At 45.0% G+C, this 17369-nt stretch overlaps 2 protein-coding genes across 2 annotated transcripts in view; one reads left to right on the top strand and one right to left on the bottom strand.

The window, feature by feature from the left end:
- The window catches only part of DPYSL2 (dihydropyrimidinase like 2), a 121013-nt gene extending 107248 nt beyond the window's left edge, over positions 1 to 13765 (bottom strand). Inside the window, exon 1 of the mRNA XM_040243389.1 lies at positions 13397 to 13765. Within this exon, the coding sequence (XP_040099323.1) occupies positions 13397 to 13750 (354 nt within the window). The 5' untranslated portion in view covers positions 13751 to 13765. The remainder of the gene's footprint in view (positions 1 to 13396) is intronic.
- A 369-nt stretch (positions 13766 to 14134) lies between these two features.
- The window catches only part of PNMA2 (PNMA family member 2), a 5960-nt gene continuing 2725 nt past the window's right edge, over positions 14135 to 17369 (top strand). The window contains exon 1 of the mRNA XM_040243410.1: positions 14135 to 14227. The gene's annotated coding sequence lies outside the window, so the exon portion shown is untranslated. The remainder of the gene's footprint in view (positions 14228 to 17369) is intronic.

Raw genomic sequence — 17369 nt, 5'->3', positions numbered from 1 at the left:
GACCTAAATCAAATCCCTTATGATTATACAGTGGAAGTGAGAAATAGATTTAGGGGCCTAGATCTGATAGATAGAGTGCCTGATGAACTATGGAATGAGGTTCATGACATTGTGCAGGAGACAGGGATCAAGACCATCCCCATGGAAAAGAAATGCAAAAAAGCAAAAAGGCTGTCTGGGGAGGCCTTTACAAATAGCTGTGAAAAGAAGAGAGGCGAAAAGCAAAGGAGAAAAGGAAAGATATAAGCATCTGAATGCAGAGTTCCAAAGAATAGCAAGAAGAGATAAGAAAGCCTTCTTCAGCGATCAATGCAAAGAAATAGAGGAAAACAACAGAATGGGAAAGACTAGAGATCTCTTCAAGAAAATTAGAGACACCAAGGGAACATTTCATGCAAAGATGGGCTTGATAAAGGACAGAAATGGTCTGGACCTAACAGAAGCAGAAGATATTAAGAAGAGGTGGCAAGAATACACAGAAGAACTGTACAAAGAAGATCTTCACGACCCAGATAATCATGATGATGTGATCACTAATCTAGAACCAGACATCTTGGAATGTGAAGTCAAGTGGGCCTTAGAAAGCATCACTACAAACATAGCTAGTGGAGGTGATGGAATTCCAGTTGAGCTGTTTCAAATCCTGAAAGATGATGCTGTGAAAGTGCTGCACTCAATATGCCAGCAAATTTGGAAAACTCAGCAGTGGCCACAGGACTGGAAAAGGTCAGTTTTCATTCCAATCCCAAAGAAAGGTAACACCAAAGAATGCTCAAAGTACCACACAATTGCACTCATCTCACATGCTAGTAAAGTAATGCTCAAAATTCTCCAAGCCAGGCTTCAGCAATATGTGAACCGTGAACTTCCAGATGTTCAAGCTGGTTTTAGAAAAGGCAGAGGAACCAGAGATCAAATTGCCAACATCTGCTGGATCATGGAAAAAGCAAGAGAGTTCCAGAAAAACATCTATTTCTGCTTTATTGACTATGCCAAAGCCTTTGACTGTGTGGATCACAATAAACTGTGGAAAATTCTGAAAGAGATGGGAATACCAGACCACCTAACCTGCCTCTTGAGAAATCTGTATGCAGGTCAGGAAGCAACAGTTAGAACTGGACATGGAACAACAGACTGGTTCCAAATAGGAAAAGGAGTACGTCAAGGCTGTATATTGTCACCCTGCTTATTTAACTTCTATGCAGAGTACATCAAGAGAAACGCTGGACTGGAAAAACACAAGCTGGAATCAAGATTGCTGGGAGAAATATCAATAACCTCAGATATGCAGATGACACCACCCTTATGGCAGAAAGTGAAGAGGAGCTAAAAAGCCTCTTGATGAAAGTGAAAGAGGAAAGCGAAAAAGTTGGCTTAAAGCTCAACATTCAGAACACTAAGATCATGGCATCTGGTCCCATCACTTCATGGGAAATAGATGGGGAAGCAGTGGAAACAGTGTCAGACTTTATTTTGGGGGGCTCCAGAATCACTGCAGATGGTGACTGCAGCCATGAAATTAAAAGATGCTTACTCCTTGGAAGAAAAGTTATGACCAACCTAGATAGCATATTCAAAAGCAGAGACATTACTTTGCTGACTAAGGTCCGTCTAGTCAAGGCTATGGTTTTTCCTGTGGTCATGTATGGATGTGAGAGTTGGACTGTGAAGAAGGCTGAGCGCCGAAGAATTGATGCTTTTGAACTGTGGTGCTGGAGAAGACTCTTGAGAGTCCCTTGGACTGCAAGGAGATCCAACCAGTCCATTCTGAAGATCAACCCTGGGATTTCTTTGGAAGGAATGATGCTAAAGCTGAAGCTCCAGTATACTTTGGCCACCTCATGCGAAGAGTTGACTCATTGGAAAAGACTCTGATGCTGGGAGGGATTGGGGGCAGGAGGAGAAGGGGATGACAGAGGATGAGATGGCTGGATGGCATCACTGACTCGATGGACGTGAATCTGAGTGAACTCCGGGAGTTGGTGATGGACAGGGAGGCCTGGCGTGCTGCGATTCATGGGGTTGCAGAGAGTTGGACACGACTGAGCGACTGAACTGAACTGAACTGAAGTTGCTTCAGTCGTGTCCAACTCTGTGCGACCCCATAGATGGCAGCCCACCAGGCTCCTCCGTCCATGGGATTTTCCAGGCAAGAGTACTGGAGTGGGGTGCCATCTCCTTTTCCGGTCAGAGCTGACTATAATTATCCAAACCAGCCAATCCTGTTAATGATGCCTTGCCTGTTCCTTCCCAGAAACCAGAATAATGGCTCCTATCCACGTCCTCCCCTCACTCTCACTGCCTCCTGACTTGCTCCCGTGCCTCCCCACGTAACCTTGCTTTCATGTTCTGTCTCCACCTTCTAGGAATTTGTGAGTATAAAACCTCACATGTCTTTGCTTCATGACAGTAACTTCCACACCTGTGTGTCTTTCCATACTTGATTGAAACAAATCCCAGGTGCATTTTAAAACAATTGCCCATGCTGGCCTGGGAGAGGTCATGTCTCTTTATCCAATGGAGATAAACACTTCTGGAAAGAGGCTGTGTGGGAAAGGCCAGACAAGCAGAGGTAAGAGATATGCCACCTCTCCAAGGGGAAGGGTGTCAGGGAGGATAGTTAGGGAGTTTGGGATGGACATGTACACATCACTGTATTTAAGATAGATAACCAACAAGGACCTATTGTATAGCACAGGGAACTCTGCTCAATAAACTGTAATAACTTAAATGGGAAAAGTGTTTGCAAAACAATGGATACATGTATATATATATATCTGAATCACCTCACTGTACACCGAAAACTAATACAACCATTGTTAGTACATAAATACTAATATAAATATAAAAATAATATATAAAATAAAAAAATTTTAAGAGATATGCCACCTCAACCAATGCTGGCCTGGTGGCCAATGCCAGGGTGCCTGAGGGGCAGGGTGTTCACAAATCTAGGTCAAAATGAGAAAAACAAGCATAATACATTAATATTTCATAAAACTCAATTATGCACATGTTTAAATTCTAGAGTTTTTTTCCTTTTAATAGTTTTGGTGCTAAAACAATCTTCATTTTGTGAGATGATACTACAGAGTCATGTTGGGGTTATTTGGAGGATTACTTTTGTTTGCTTGTTTATTTTAGCATCCTTATTTTGGCAACATAAAAATTTGGCAACCCTTAAGTTTTTCCCCAAATTTGTTTTTGAAATGTAACTGCACAGTGAAAGCCAAAATCTGCAACTTTGGCACCAGAAATGGGAGTTGGACAAGGATTTGGTGTTTGAATCAATCCACAAACTCTAAGCCTAATAAAGAAGATTCCACTAGTACACGTAGTGAGGGAATGAGGCCAAAGACCGTTCACACCCTCCTCCAGTGAAAACATGGATTCTGAAGGGACTTCACCTAAACTGAAGGTAAATATAAAGGAAAAATATCGAGCTTATGAAAAATTACTATGGGACAAAAAATAAGAGATCGCGCTTCCTGGTGTGGAGAAAGGAGGAGTTCAAGAAATGATTTGGCATCTTCAGTGGAGGACAGAAAGATACCTCTAAAATAGAAACAGAGATAAAACACTACAAAATAGACTCTATCACACCAAGTCCTGATTTTAACAGGATGTTGAGAAACAGAAAATGGTTGCCAAGAGCTGGCCTGGCACTCACAGCAAGGCCTGGGCATTCTCTTGTCGAATGTAAATTTCACAGAGCATCAGTATCAGAGAAAGCCACTCAGTGACCATGGTGGATCAAAAACAAAGACAAGACTCCTCCAGAAAATCACAGGGAACAAAATATGAATATCTCTTCTATGCTGTCTGTTTTATTGGCATACAGTTGTTTGTAGTAGTCTCTTATGATCCTTTGTATTTCTATGCTGTCCATTGTAACTTCTCCTTTTTCATTTCTAATTTTATTGATTTGAGCACTCTCCCTTTTCTGGCTAAAAGTTTATCTGTTTTGCTCATCTCAAAGAACCAGCTTTTAGTTTCATTGATCTTTGCTACTGTTTTCTTCATCATTAATTACCAGAGAAATGCAAATCAATACCACAATGAAGTATCACCTCACACTGGTCAGGAGAGCCATCATCAAAAAGTCTACAAATAAATAATCAATGCTGGAGAGAGTGTGGAGAAAAGGGAACCCTCCTACACTGTTGGTGGGAATGTAAATTGGTACAGCCACTGTGGAGAGCAGTATGAAGTGAAGTGAAGTGAAGTACAATTTGCTCAGTAGTGTCTGACTCTTTGTGACCCCATGAACTATACAGTCCATGGACTTCTCCAGGCCAGAATACTGGAGTGGGTAGCCTATCCCCTTCTCCAGCGGATCTTCCTGTCCCAGGAATCTCCTGCATTGCAGGTGGATTCGTTACTTCTTTATCAGAGAAGCCCAGAGAGCAATAGGAAGGTTCCTTAGAAAACGAAAAATAGAGTTACCATATGACCCAGCAATCCGACTCCTGGGCATATATCTGGAAAAAAACATAATTTGAAAAGATACATGCATCATGATGTTCACTGCAGTACTATTTTCAATAGCCTAGACGTGGAAGCAACCTAAGCGTCCATCAACAGGTAAAGAAGATGTGGTAGCTACATACAGTGGAATATTAGCCATAAAAAAAGAATGAAATACCTATGGCTAATTCTTGTTGATGATGGAAAACCACAAAGTTCTGTAAAACAATTATCCTTCCATTAAAAAATAAAGAAAGAAATAAAAAGAATGAAATGTCATTTGCAACAACATAGATGGACCTAGAGATTATCATAGTTAGTGAAGTAAGTCAGACAGAGAGATAAATACCATCATGCCACGTACATGTGGAATCTAAAACACAATTATACAAATGAACTTACAAAACAAAAATACAGTCACAGACGTGGAAAACAAACTATGGCTACCAGGGAGGAAAGGGGAGGGGAGGGATAAATTGGGAGATTAGGATTGATGTATACACACTACTATATGTAAAATAGATTACTAATAAGGACCTACTGTATAGCACAGGGAACACTTCTCAATACTCTGTAATGGTCTATATAGGATAAGAATCTAAAAAAGACTGGATATGTGCATATGTATAACCAATTCAGTTTGCTCTACACCTGAAACCGACACAACATGGTAAACCAACTGTATTCCAACAAAATTTTTAAATAAATAAATAAGAACATTGTCCAAGTCACAAAATACCAAACAAAATCCCCCCATCCTAAGTAACATGAGTGCCTGCTGCTTCTTTACCAACCACAGCTTTCAGTTCAGTTCAGTCGCTCAGTCATGTCCGGCACGCCAGGCCTCCCTGTCCATCACCAACTCCTGGAGTTCACTCAAACTCATGTCCATTGAGTCAGTGATGCCATCCAGCCATCTCATCCTCTGTCATCCCCTTCTCCTCCTGCTCCAAATCTCTCCCAGCATCAGAGTCTTTTCCAGTGAGTCAACTCTTCGCATGAGGTGGCCAAAGTACTGGAGGTTCAGCTTTAGCATCAGTCCTTCCAATCAACACCCAGGACTAATTTCCTTTAGAATGGTCTGGTTGGATCTCCTTGCAGTCCAAAGGACTCTCAAGAGTCTTCTCCAACACCACAATTCAAAAGCATCAATTCTCCGGCACTCAGCTTTCTTCAGAGTCCTCAGTCTAATCTGCCCTTATACAGATAAGGGGTATTGAGATACCTAGTCAAAGAACTGTCATCACTTTATGACAGCACCCAGTCCAAAGGGAATGCTTACTTCCTTGCGCTCTCCCCAAAACCACCCCACCACAGCCCAAATCTCTCACCTCCTACAGACACCCTACAGCTCCCTATGGTATGTGGTTTTTCTAACTGCAACAAGTAATAAACCCAATTCACTCAACCTCCCATTAAAGTCAGAAATCACACAGGAAACATTAACAAAACCACCTCTGCCCAACATACCTCTTGTTCAAGCAATGTAATCAGACCAGGAAGAGAAATAATAAATAAAGGCATTGGGGGAAAAAGACATAAAAGCAATATTAAATAATTAAACAGTCCCAAGAGAATCAATTGAAAACTATCAGAACCCAGAGTGAGTTCAATAAAGCAATCTATTATGAATTAACATAAAACTCAGGACTTCCCTGGTAGTCCAGTGGTTAAGAATCTGCCTTCCAATGCAGGGGATGTGGGTTCGATCCATGGTCCAGGAAGATCCCACATGCCACAGGGCAACTAAGTCCAAGCACCACAACTACTGAGCCCTCCCTCTGGAGCCCATGTGCCACAACTAGAGAAGCCCCCGTGCTGCAGTGAAGACCCTGTGTGCCACAGCTAAGGCCCGGTGCAGCCAAATGAATAAATGCTCTATGTATTATGAGCTCAAGAGTCACCAGAAAGCAAATCACAATATATAGTGGGGAAATTTCCCACTCACACACAATAGCAACAAAACAACTGGGAATAATGTAAGAAAAAATTTCAGATGAATAGAACGAAATATCTGAAAAATGGAAATACATACTGTGAGCTGAGGTAGAAAGGCTTACTATCTTAAAAATAAATATGATTTATTTATATTCATTATAAATTATAATTCAATATTTAAGTTTACCATAATTCTGGTAAAATCATATCGGGTTTCTATACTGAAACTATCTTTCATGGAAAAAATGAAGAAAAGTAAGGATATTAAAATGTTGCAGGGAATGAAGTCAGTATTTTATAATAACTATAAAATTTTGAATCACTATGTTGTACACCTGAAACTAATATAATATTGTAAATCAACTATACCTCAATTTTTAAAAAGTTATAGTAACTAAAGTGGTTTTGAATCTTATGAAATTAGAAACACAAATCAATGAAACAGAGTAGGAAGGCCAAAAACATGCAGAGATATATGAAAAGTTGAGTATATAAAAAATAAGTGGAGAAATATCATTCAAAAAAATGCCTTTTGGACAACTGACTATTTGGAAAATTAGGTTATACCCTACTTCAAGTTATAGACAAAAATTAATTGCCAGATTTAAATATAAATAAACACAAAACCCAAAATGATTTTAAAAGACATCCAAATTAAAAGCAATCATGAAAGGCAAAACACATGTTAAAAAAGATGAACTGACTTAACTATGTAAAAGTTAAATTTGGATGTCAAAAAATAAAGGCAGTAAAAGAAAACTAGATGCAAACTAGGAAATAATGTGTAATAAGCAATTTTAAAATGTATCGATTTTAATATATAATTTTTTACAAATAAGAGTTTAAAATATGAATATATTAGTAGGAAAATCTGTAAAAAGCAGTATACCGCTTGTCATCTATAAATTTTGGAAATATCTATAGGAGCTATAATGCCCAGTGATATCAGGGATGCTGATAAACAATGTTTCTCATTCACTTTTGGTAGGAGTATAAAAACAGAAAAATAATGTAGGAAATGCTATCTGGGCTCTGATTTTGAGGCAGTTCTCCAATGGAAAGAGTTCTGCGCTAGGGGTTAGGAAGCCAAGCTTATAGTCTTCTCTTTGTCTTCACAAGCTTTCTACTTGCAAGAGCACTTATCTGGGTCTGTCATCAAAATCAGAGCCCAGGCAAGCTGTTTGTATGTCTCAAATGCAAACCTCAAGCCATCTTCAAGACCAGGTGCTTTCCCTTCAAGGCACTATCTGTGTGCAGCTCTTGGCCTCTGCTACCAGCCTTGGCCACAGGATGCAACCAACCCAAGTGCCCATCAACACAGCTGCCAAGGCTTCTGTTGACTCCCTCATTATTTGTTTGTAGTTCATGATTTATATCAAGTGGGAAAATCACATTGTCATCACATTGCTCCAGTCTTAGAAAAGCATGTCATTCATACAGTCAGAGTTGGCCTCTGTCCAGTGATATCTGAAGCCATGTCTTGTGTTTAAGAATATCATCAGTGTAGGACACATTCATAAAAACAGATCAATGGTCTTTTTCGTAAATGGCTTCAGAGTGCATTTGTACAGAGTACAGAAACCAAAAAAACAGAACTACTCAGAACTATTTTTGCAGCAGTTCAATAGTTAATTCTTTGGAGATAAAATGAGAAAATAATAATTAATATAGAAAGCAACTCAATATACCATAATTATTAAGATGTTCTTTAATCACATAGTGAAAGTCAAGGAGCATGGGTTCAATCCCTAGTCAGGGAATAAGATCCTACAAGCCATGCAGCATAGCCAAAAAATAAAAATAAAAAAATAATTTAAATTTTTAAAATTAATTTAATTAAAATTTTTAAAAAATACAGGATCTAGACTGTAAACGTACATTCTAGGGAACAATCAAGTTGACAGATTCATAGGACGTGAAGTTCACCTCTTCCCACAAATACATTCAAAGTTACTTAGTGCTATATAAGTAACAAGGTTTTTGCCATTCCCTTCTCCAGGGTATCTTCCCAACCCAGGGCTAAAACCCAAGTTTGATCCTGCATTGCAGGCATATTCTTTACCCTCTGACCATCAGGGAAGCCCTAAATAGCAAGGGTTTACTGGTGTAGGACTGCAGCAGGACTGGGCAGTAAGAGGTCTTCACCCCTGCTGTGGGACTGTCACATGAGTTCCACAGGGTGAAGAGTTGTCTTTCTGGGCATCCAATTCTCCACCTCTAAAATGAGATGATCAGACAATCATTAGGTCTCTTTCAAGCTTGGACATTCAGTGGTAGTACACATGTGAGTCCATCACCTGACTCTCCTTTCATTCCTAAAGAAGCAGAGAGTGTCACTAAAGAACCCATAAGACCTTGTCTTTACAAAGGGTAGGAAATGCCTCTGCCCTGCCTGACTTCCATGGCCCCCAAGTTGGTGAACCATGTAACATTCAAGAGGTCGTGGCCAGACATCGTCACTGGAGGTTCAAGAACAGCAATCGTCCTCTCCACCTTCAAGCTACAGGGCAAGGAAGATGGAAGAGGCTGTTTAGTTGGTAGGAATTTCCATTGCTCAGGCCTTGGGCCCCAGGCTGGGTGAGTCTACTTCATCCCAACTATTATTCCTACTTCCTCTCACAACGAATTCAGTGTAGACCCACTCACTGAGTAACAAATTTTTCAATCAATAACTTGTGAAAATTGAACTAACTCTAGGAATATCATTCAGCCTTAAAAAAGAAAGAAACCTCATCACAGGTTACCACATGGATGAAACTTGAGGGCAGGATGCTAAGTGAAATCAGCCAATTACAAAAGGACAAAAACTATATGAATCCACTTACATGAAGTACCTGGAGGAGTCAAATTCCTGGAGACAGACAGTAGGAGGGTGGTTGTCAGGGGAATGGGGAATTCAAAGTTTAATGGGCATAGAGTTTCAGCTTTGCAAGATGAAAAAATTCTGGATGATTGCATGACAGTATGAATATATTTAACATGACTTAACTGTACCCTTTAAAATGGTTGAGAAAGTAAATGGTATGTTATTTGTATTACACCACAATGACTTTTTAAAATTTAACTAATTATATGATCATGGCTCAGACAGTAAAGCGTCTGCCTACAATGCGGGTGACCTGGTTTCAATCCCTGGGTGGGGAAGATCCCCTGGAGAAGGAAATGGCAACCCACTCCAGTACTCTTGCCTGGAAAATCCCATGGACAGAGGAGCCTGATAGGCTACAGTCCATGGGGTCACAAAGAGTCGGACATGACTGAGTGACTTCACTTTCACTTTCACTTTGGGAAATCAAGAGTAACCAATAATTATAGATCATAATGATTTCCTTCATCTCCCCAAGTACCCCACCTCCTTCAAACCCAGATGGATCTTAGGGTTTTTGGCACCCTGAACACACGAATGTCCATTTTTGTGTCTCCCCTTTTGAAATGATGTGGCTTCTAAAATATCAAATTAATGCCCTTTTTCTAGGCTCCCAGCCAAATCTCTACCACACAACCCACTAACTAGACATCTATTCTGTTGAACAGGCTAATCTATTATCAAACAAATATCTCTGGGGACAACTTGTGTATCGGTTACATAAGAGATGGATGCCTTCAATCCTTGGGATTTCTTTCCAGCTAAGATTAATACAAGGAAGAGATTTTGAATGGGAGAAGGAGGGGGGCAAAGGAGGAGGGAGTGGTTTCAGAACTCGTTGCTTTTGGAGAAAGATCTAGAAAAAGCACCATCAAGGGATGGTGTTGAAGGCAGCAGAATTACTGGGCACTCAGGGCTGGGAAGATAATTAACACGGGGAGAAGGGATGGGGACACAGAATGGAAGGGAATATCGGAAATCATTATACAGACTTGGAGATTTTGTCGTTCAGCATGCTATTGTTTAGTCCACTCACTGGCACCTTCCCACGGAAGTGGAGAATCACTACCTAACACTCTAGTACTCTAATCTATGTAGGTTGTTTGCTACTGGGAAAAGACCCTGAAAGCCCTGGCTGAACAGTTGGTTCTGGCTAAACTGTGTCTGAGTGGAAAGAAAAGGAATCCTAAGAGGAAAGGAAGAGGCTCGGGAAACCCTGGGCACCGGCAGGGAGAATTATGCTCTGTTTAAGAGGCTCAGACTCCTTCATGGGTGGTGATCTATTTAACCTCACTGCAGCCCAAGGTGAACGTCCCCAAGGACACAAAGGAAAAAGAGAGTAATGAGATAGCCTTCCTCATTCACATTCATTACACCAGCATTTTCCTTTTACCACAATCTACCAACCCAAACCAAGCCACACCCATTGCTTTCTGCTGTCAACCTGCTCACGCCTGCAAACGCAATTGCAAACACTCAACCTCCCCTCATCTCCCACAAACCACATGGCATCTGGGCTAAGGAAGCCTTACTAGAAAAACAGCAGAACCCGCTAGAGCAAAAAGTGGACAAAGTCACTTTGGATCGTACAATAAGGATACATAAAAATACAGGTTCAGAGGAGGATACAGGTTCAGAGGAGCCCCAGGATCCACTCATTCTAGTTCTTTGCTACCTCTCTCTGTTCCAGGGCATGAGATAAGAATGCCCTGGGATGCTGGCAGTTACCTTGCTCATTATCTGAAAACTGAGTAATGGCTACTCAATTCCATCAAAGTGGTGGGTCCAACCATACTTTTGGAAATAAGCATTACTGCTGTATGTGTATGTGTGTGTCCCAACCCCTTTTTCTCTCTTGTATAGATAAGAAATCATCAAACACTGATCCTGGTAAATGCTCTTAGTCATGAATGAAAAAAATTCCCACAGGAACGGCCGTTATGTGATACAGCAACATTGAAAATGAAAATTCAAGGAAGGCTGCTAAAAGATCAAGCCAGAACACCCTGTTACTAGTAACTGAATACCTACAGCAAATGTGGTTTGCAGAGGCTAAAACTGCCTGGGGTATTGGTTAAGAATTTCCTCTTCAAATCACCCCCTCCATGTGCCCTAGGTTTACAATTTAGAATTTCTATGAAATTCAGAGAGTGTTCAAATAAGTAGCTGTGATGATCTAATACCCAAGCTTCTAAATGGGCAGGAAAAGAGATGTGTTATTCAACCCAGCGAAACTTTGCCTTTCAAACTTGAGTTTTAATTCACTGCCATATTTATCAAGATGGCCACTTTCAACCCTCTGATCTGCCATTTTTTTTAATGATCTCTTCCTTATCTCAAGGCATTTTTTCTGCTCCCTTTAGGACACAAGAATCTCCATCACAACTAAGAAGATGAGGTGATTACACAACCATGATACCATATAATCAGGGTCTAGTCCTCACCCAGTGTATTTCACATTCCTCAGCTTTCAGTGTAAGTCGCATTATTAGAAACATGTACTTCAATTGTCTGATCCCCTGGAATAACACAAGTTCTTGGATTAAGCTCTTCTGACTGACCCATAGTGATACAGGGCTGGCAGTTATCCCCTGCCATAAAATCATAAATCAGAGAACCGAGCTGGGCAAGGAAGAATCAGTTAAGTAACTAATTGTCATTAAAAAGTGACAGCAAGAGGTTTCTCTCTCCTAGAACTTGTCCTGTATAAGTCAAAAGCTGCAAAACTCTATGCCATATCAGGAAACAGGAACATGTTCAGACTATTGCCATCAACCTTTAGTTGTTCTCTGATGAGTTCACTGTCAGCCTACAACCTGAGTGCCAGATAAATGCTTATCACTCAGTGGATTTGTCTGGAGCACTCCCAACGACTCTGGAAGATCTTTAAGAAGAACTCACCTTGAACTTTTTATAGCTAATCTCCACCCTACCCACACACAATAGGTTGTTAATAAATAATCGATTGTTGACTGATTTCTCATCTTCACCAATGGGCATGGGAGACAAACAGCAAACAAGAGTTGAAACCTTTCATACTATAATTTATCACTTGAGACATTAAGGCTGAGAGAAAAAAATTGTACAAGTATGAAGGTCACCCTGATAAAGGAAAGCACATGTGGTATGCAAAGACAAAATGCACACTGTACTTATTTCCCAGAGATGACATTTTCTGAAATTCGGTTTACCAAATTGGTCTTCTTTGTTTCCTCATTTAACACAGTATGGGGTGGGGAGCGTCTAATTCATCGATGACAATCTATTCAAAATGTGAGGGCTTTTCTCTTTTCTTTTACCCTTTGACTATAATCCACTTAGTCCCCATCCCCAAAGCCCTCCCAAATAGTGGCGGGGTGTGGGGGAGCGCTCTGAGACGCCCTTGCTCAGATACTTAGCGGAACTCTGTTCTCCACATGGGCTATTTAGGAGAGTCGCGGTCTCCTCGCGTGACTCCACTGCCTCCTGGGTTCTTCTCTCGCTGCGAACAGGAGTCAGGGTGATGAGATAGTCTCCCTTGCGGTCCGGGAAGGCGCTGGCCATGGTCCTGACCTCGAGCTCGGGACTCGAGCGCCGAGGGCGCCCAGGAGCGGCGCTGGGAGAGCGCGCAGGGCGCGGCGGGGAGCGGCCGTCGAGGCCCCCGCCCTTCCCGACCCCGGGGGAGCCCGCCGGCCCCCGCGAAAACCCTCCACTGCATGCTCGGAGCTGCATCAAAAAGGGTGGGGCATCCAGCCACAGCTGCAATCGGAAGCCACCCGGGAGGACTGAAGAAGAATGGAAACCCGGCCAGTCCCCTCCCCCTCCAACCATGCTACCCCCTCCCCAGTCGGGGATAGGCCCATCCTTTACCCCCCATCCTCCACCTCCCAGGCCCAGGGAGGCGCGGGCAGCCTTTGTGGACGCACGGCCGCCCACCACCGAGCCCGAGCACAGAGAGGGGTCGGGCAGGGTGGGGTGTGTGTGCACCTGCAAGAAGCGATATTCGAGGCGGGGCAGGACTGTGGGTTACCCTGGGATCCTCGGTTCTCCGCCGAGCTGGAAGGGGGCGAGGGAGGGGCGATCCCCACGCCCTATTCTCGGTCTCCAACATCGCTCCCCCGCCCCCCCACCACCACCCATACCAACCTGGTCGTTGATGTTCTGCAGAGCTTCCTTGCCCGAGGCCCGCCGAATCTCCACCTTCCTGCTGGATTCAACAGATGGCTCCCCGCCGGCGCGCCGGCCCTGCCGGGAGTAGGGCGTCTGCGGGTCGGGGCCCAAGTGTGCGACGTCCCGCTGCTGGGCCACCACCTGCCCCGAGCCCCGGCCCACCGTCAACGAGTCGAAGTCGATGGTCTTGTTCTCCGAGGACCCCTCCACCGGGCAGAACATGCCACAGAATTTCTGCCGAGGCTTGGGGCTGCCTGAGCCCAGGTTTTTAAAAAAGGCAGGGACCTCTTCGTCCTCTGCCGCCTTCCCGGATTGCTTCCTCTCAGCCATGGCGTGGGGGCTCGGGGAGGGTTCTTGCCGTTCGTCCGTCCGTCTGCCAGTCCCTACGTCTGCCTGTCTCTAGACACAAACCCCCTGCCCCGGCTGCGGCCGCGGCTGCCGCTCTCTGCCTACCGCAAGGTGTACAAAAAGGAAGGAGGGCTGGCGAGCGAGCGACCCACCCCTCACGGTCCCTCCCCCTGACCCCGCTATCTCCCCTCCCTGCCCACGCCCCCCTCCAGCTCCAGCGAGCAGCAAAGTTGGGTCTGGGCGGGTGGCCGCTGCGGCAGCGAGAGCGGAGAGGCTGCCAGTTCCCGGCAGCTGCGGGAGGAGCGAGGCGCGGGCGGGGCGGAGGCGGGGCGCGGCGCGCCGGGGAGGGGAGCGAGGAGCCGGGGAGGCCAGGGAGGGCCTCGCTCCGGAAGTGAAGCTGCCAGACCACCGGCTAATGGATGCGCAGCGGAGGGCCCGCTGACCGCTCTGGGCGCCACGGTGAGTACCCGGCAGGGCACGCGGGGACGAAGATCGTAGGGCGCAGTCCCTGGTCCCCGCGCCCGTCTCCCGGACCTGCCCGGCCCAGGCGCCTCTTCCTCACCGCATTGCGGAGGTGGGCCCACGACGAGTGCCCACCGTGGGGAGGGCTCCCTACCCCTGCCCCGGGTGTGAGCTGATGGGTGGGGAAAGTGGCACACGCTGGCGGGCGCCAGGACACCCATGGTGGAGGGGCGGGGGAGAGAAGGAGGGGCGGCACTGGGGTTGGAGAAGAGATCGCGCAGGCCGCGCGGAAAGGGGGGACCGTAAGAGGCGCGGGGACACTAGAGCTTCGGTCTAACCACCGGCCGTGGTGGAACACTGGGAGCAGAAATTGAAACGAGATTCTCACTTACTGCTCCCACCGTGGTGGTGGTGGGGCGCATCATGGCAGGGAGAGATACAGAGGGGCGTAGCAAATACGAAGTGGGTGGGTGTAGAGACAGGAAATAGATCTACAATCTGTGCAAGTGTAGCAAGGCGAGGAGTTGGCAGGTACAGCCCAGCGCGGCAACTTAAGGGTATAGTGAGAGGAGATGCGGGTGCGCGGTATTGGCCGAGGGCGCCGTGTACCGTCGCGGCGCCGTGTACCGTCGCTGCGCCACTGCGCCAAGAAGGGTCCGGCAGATGGTCTTCCTTTGATATCTTCCGCCCCTCCCTCCTGCCAAAGGGGGAAAGATACACATGGAAGCCCACCCCGCCAAATCTCCAGCCCTACCCAGGGCCACTGGCACCCCGCCTCATTCCACAGCCCCTGTAGCGCACTGCGCCAGAGCTGCGGGGTTTCCTAGGCTGCCAGAAGCCGCGTGCCTGGGCGCTAGTGCGCGCGCGTCCAGGGCAGGATCAGCATGTGGGGCGCGGCTGTGATGGTTGCCTTGAATTGTGTGAGGCCAAGCAGCGGAAAGGTGTATGGGGACGTGGTGTGTATGCACGGGTAGATCAGCCTCAGCCATGGGATTAGTGGGCATCCAGGGGGCATTTTGATGTAACGCCAGTACATCAGGCCAGTAACACGGCCTCCCAGGACCCTTCATTGCTTACTTCTATTCCCTGTGTCTTTTCCACGTCTCAGTCCCTGCCCAGGGTTGATTACAGCCCCGCCCCTCTCTCCACAGTGGCAAAACCCTGCAGAAACGATGCCCATCGTTTGGCAGCTCGAGAAGGAGCTCTGGGCATGCTCAGTGATCAGGGCGGGTTTAGACTGGGAAACTGTTAACCACAGGAGCGTAGTGCCCAGCTGAGCAACCAAAGATTCGGTCCCATTGTCAGCCCTTGCCCTTGGAAGGACTAAATGCGGATACCCAACCCTCCTCCACAATTGCCAGGGAAAGGTGAATGGAGTTAAATTTAGAGGACAACCAATCCCAGCTGGAAGATAAGCCCACCATGATAGGATGAGGAGGAAGGACAGAGGAACATACCTGTGCAGGGGATAAGAGAAGCAGAGGCGGGCGTTTGGACCTGGCACCAGATGTGCTTTGCATTTGAATAAAGTGCCTCCACACGAATTAAATTTCCTACTCCTAGCAAACCCCTGGGATGAGTGCTTCCTTATCACCACTTTCCAGGGTAGGAAACAGAGTTAGATGCTTTGCCCAAGGTGACTATATAGTTAAATGATCCAACAAATCCAGTGGGGTCTTCCACCTGAAAGTCTAGTTCCTTTTCCACTTTATCCTATCTTTATGTGAGATTTTCACATTTTTTCCCCTATCCAAATATTTCCAATCTTGGTCTTATCCTGAAGCGCCCAGGTGGCTCATACCGTAAAGAATCAGCCTGCAATGCAAGAGACCCAGGTTCCATCCCTGGGTGGGGAAGATCCCCTGGAGAAGGAAATGGCAACCCATTCCAGTATTCTTGCCTCAGAAATCCCACGGACAGAGGAGCCTGGTGGGCTATAATCCATGAAGTCACAAAGAGTGGGACATGACCAGTGACTAACACTTTCACTGGCCTTACGGTGTACCAGGGGCGTGTCATTTGCCATCTTTCTATTTGGAAGGCTGCATTGCAGGTTGAGATAGCCTTTGGAGGAAGAAGCCACTCAAAGATAGCCTAACTTGAGTGGGAGAGTTATGTAAGAACTTAAGAGGTGTTTCTTCCTGTGTATGCAATGTCTTTTGACATCTCTTGTTTCCTCTAAATATTATAACCGGGAAGGTCACCCCCATATCTTAGAAGAGGGTCATGAGGCATGAGGGAGGAGTCAATGTACTCAGATCCTGGGGCTGCTGGGCAAGGACTCAATCCAGCATTTTGCCCTCCCTGCCCTCTGGCACACACACCTCCTTTCAGCACCTTCCAGAACTCAGGAAATGTGCCTGCAGCAGGAGCAGCTCCCCTGTTTTAGCTGCAAGTTGGTATCTGTGGCATATGGATCCCATTTGGACTGATGGAGAATTTTAGGGCAAGAATGATCATAGCCACTTAATACTCCATGACAACTCGAGATAGAAGCTCTTCCCTTTTTAAATCAGCCAGTCTCCACCGCTTCTTCACAGATGTGCCTCCTGTCTTTTTCTTTGCTTTTCAAATGACCCATTCAAGTTCAGACACTAGGAAGAAAGCATTGTGTTACTAACTTAACATTTATAGCAAAAGAAAACCCCTAGTTGTGCATTTGCAAAGTGAATTAATTCATAACTTCAAGTTTAATTTATTTGGCTCTGAGTTTTTTGTAGATTGTAAAACCTATATTAAGTTGTATCTATGTTATTATGTTAAAGCATATTATGCAAGTTATATTGCTAAACCCATATTAAGTTGATTTTAAATGTTTGAATGATTCTAATTGGATTTTTAATCAAAGGAATGAAGTAACTCGGTATTGTGAAGGATTTGGGGGTGGGGGGGATTTTTTTTTTGGCTGCATGGCAATGCTTGTGAGCCTGGCAGTGAAAGCACCAAGTCTCAACCGCGGGACCACCAGAAAATTTCCAAGAATTGCTGTATTTTTGAATAAGTGTATTAACAGTCTTCACACTGGGTATTGTCATTGTTGAGTCTATAAGTCATGTCTGACTCTGCTTCCCCATGGACTGTAACCTGCCAGAGTCCTTTGTCCATGGGATTTCCCAGGCAAGAATACTGGAGTGAGTTG

This window comes from Oryx dammah, unplaced genomic scaffold, assembly GCF_014754425.2.
Source record: "Oryx dammah isolate SB20612 unplaced genomic scaffold, SCBI_Odam_1.1 HiC_scaffold_1, whole genome shotgun sequence".
Lineage (NCBI taxonomy): Eukaryota > Metazoa > Chordata > Mammalia > Artiodactyla > Bovidae > Oryx > Oryx dammah.
This window is presented reverse-complemented; position numbering and strand designations above follow the sequence as displayed.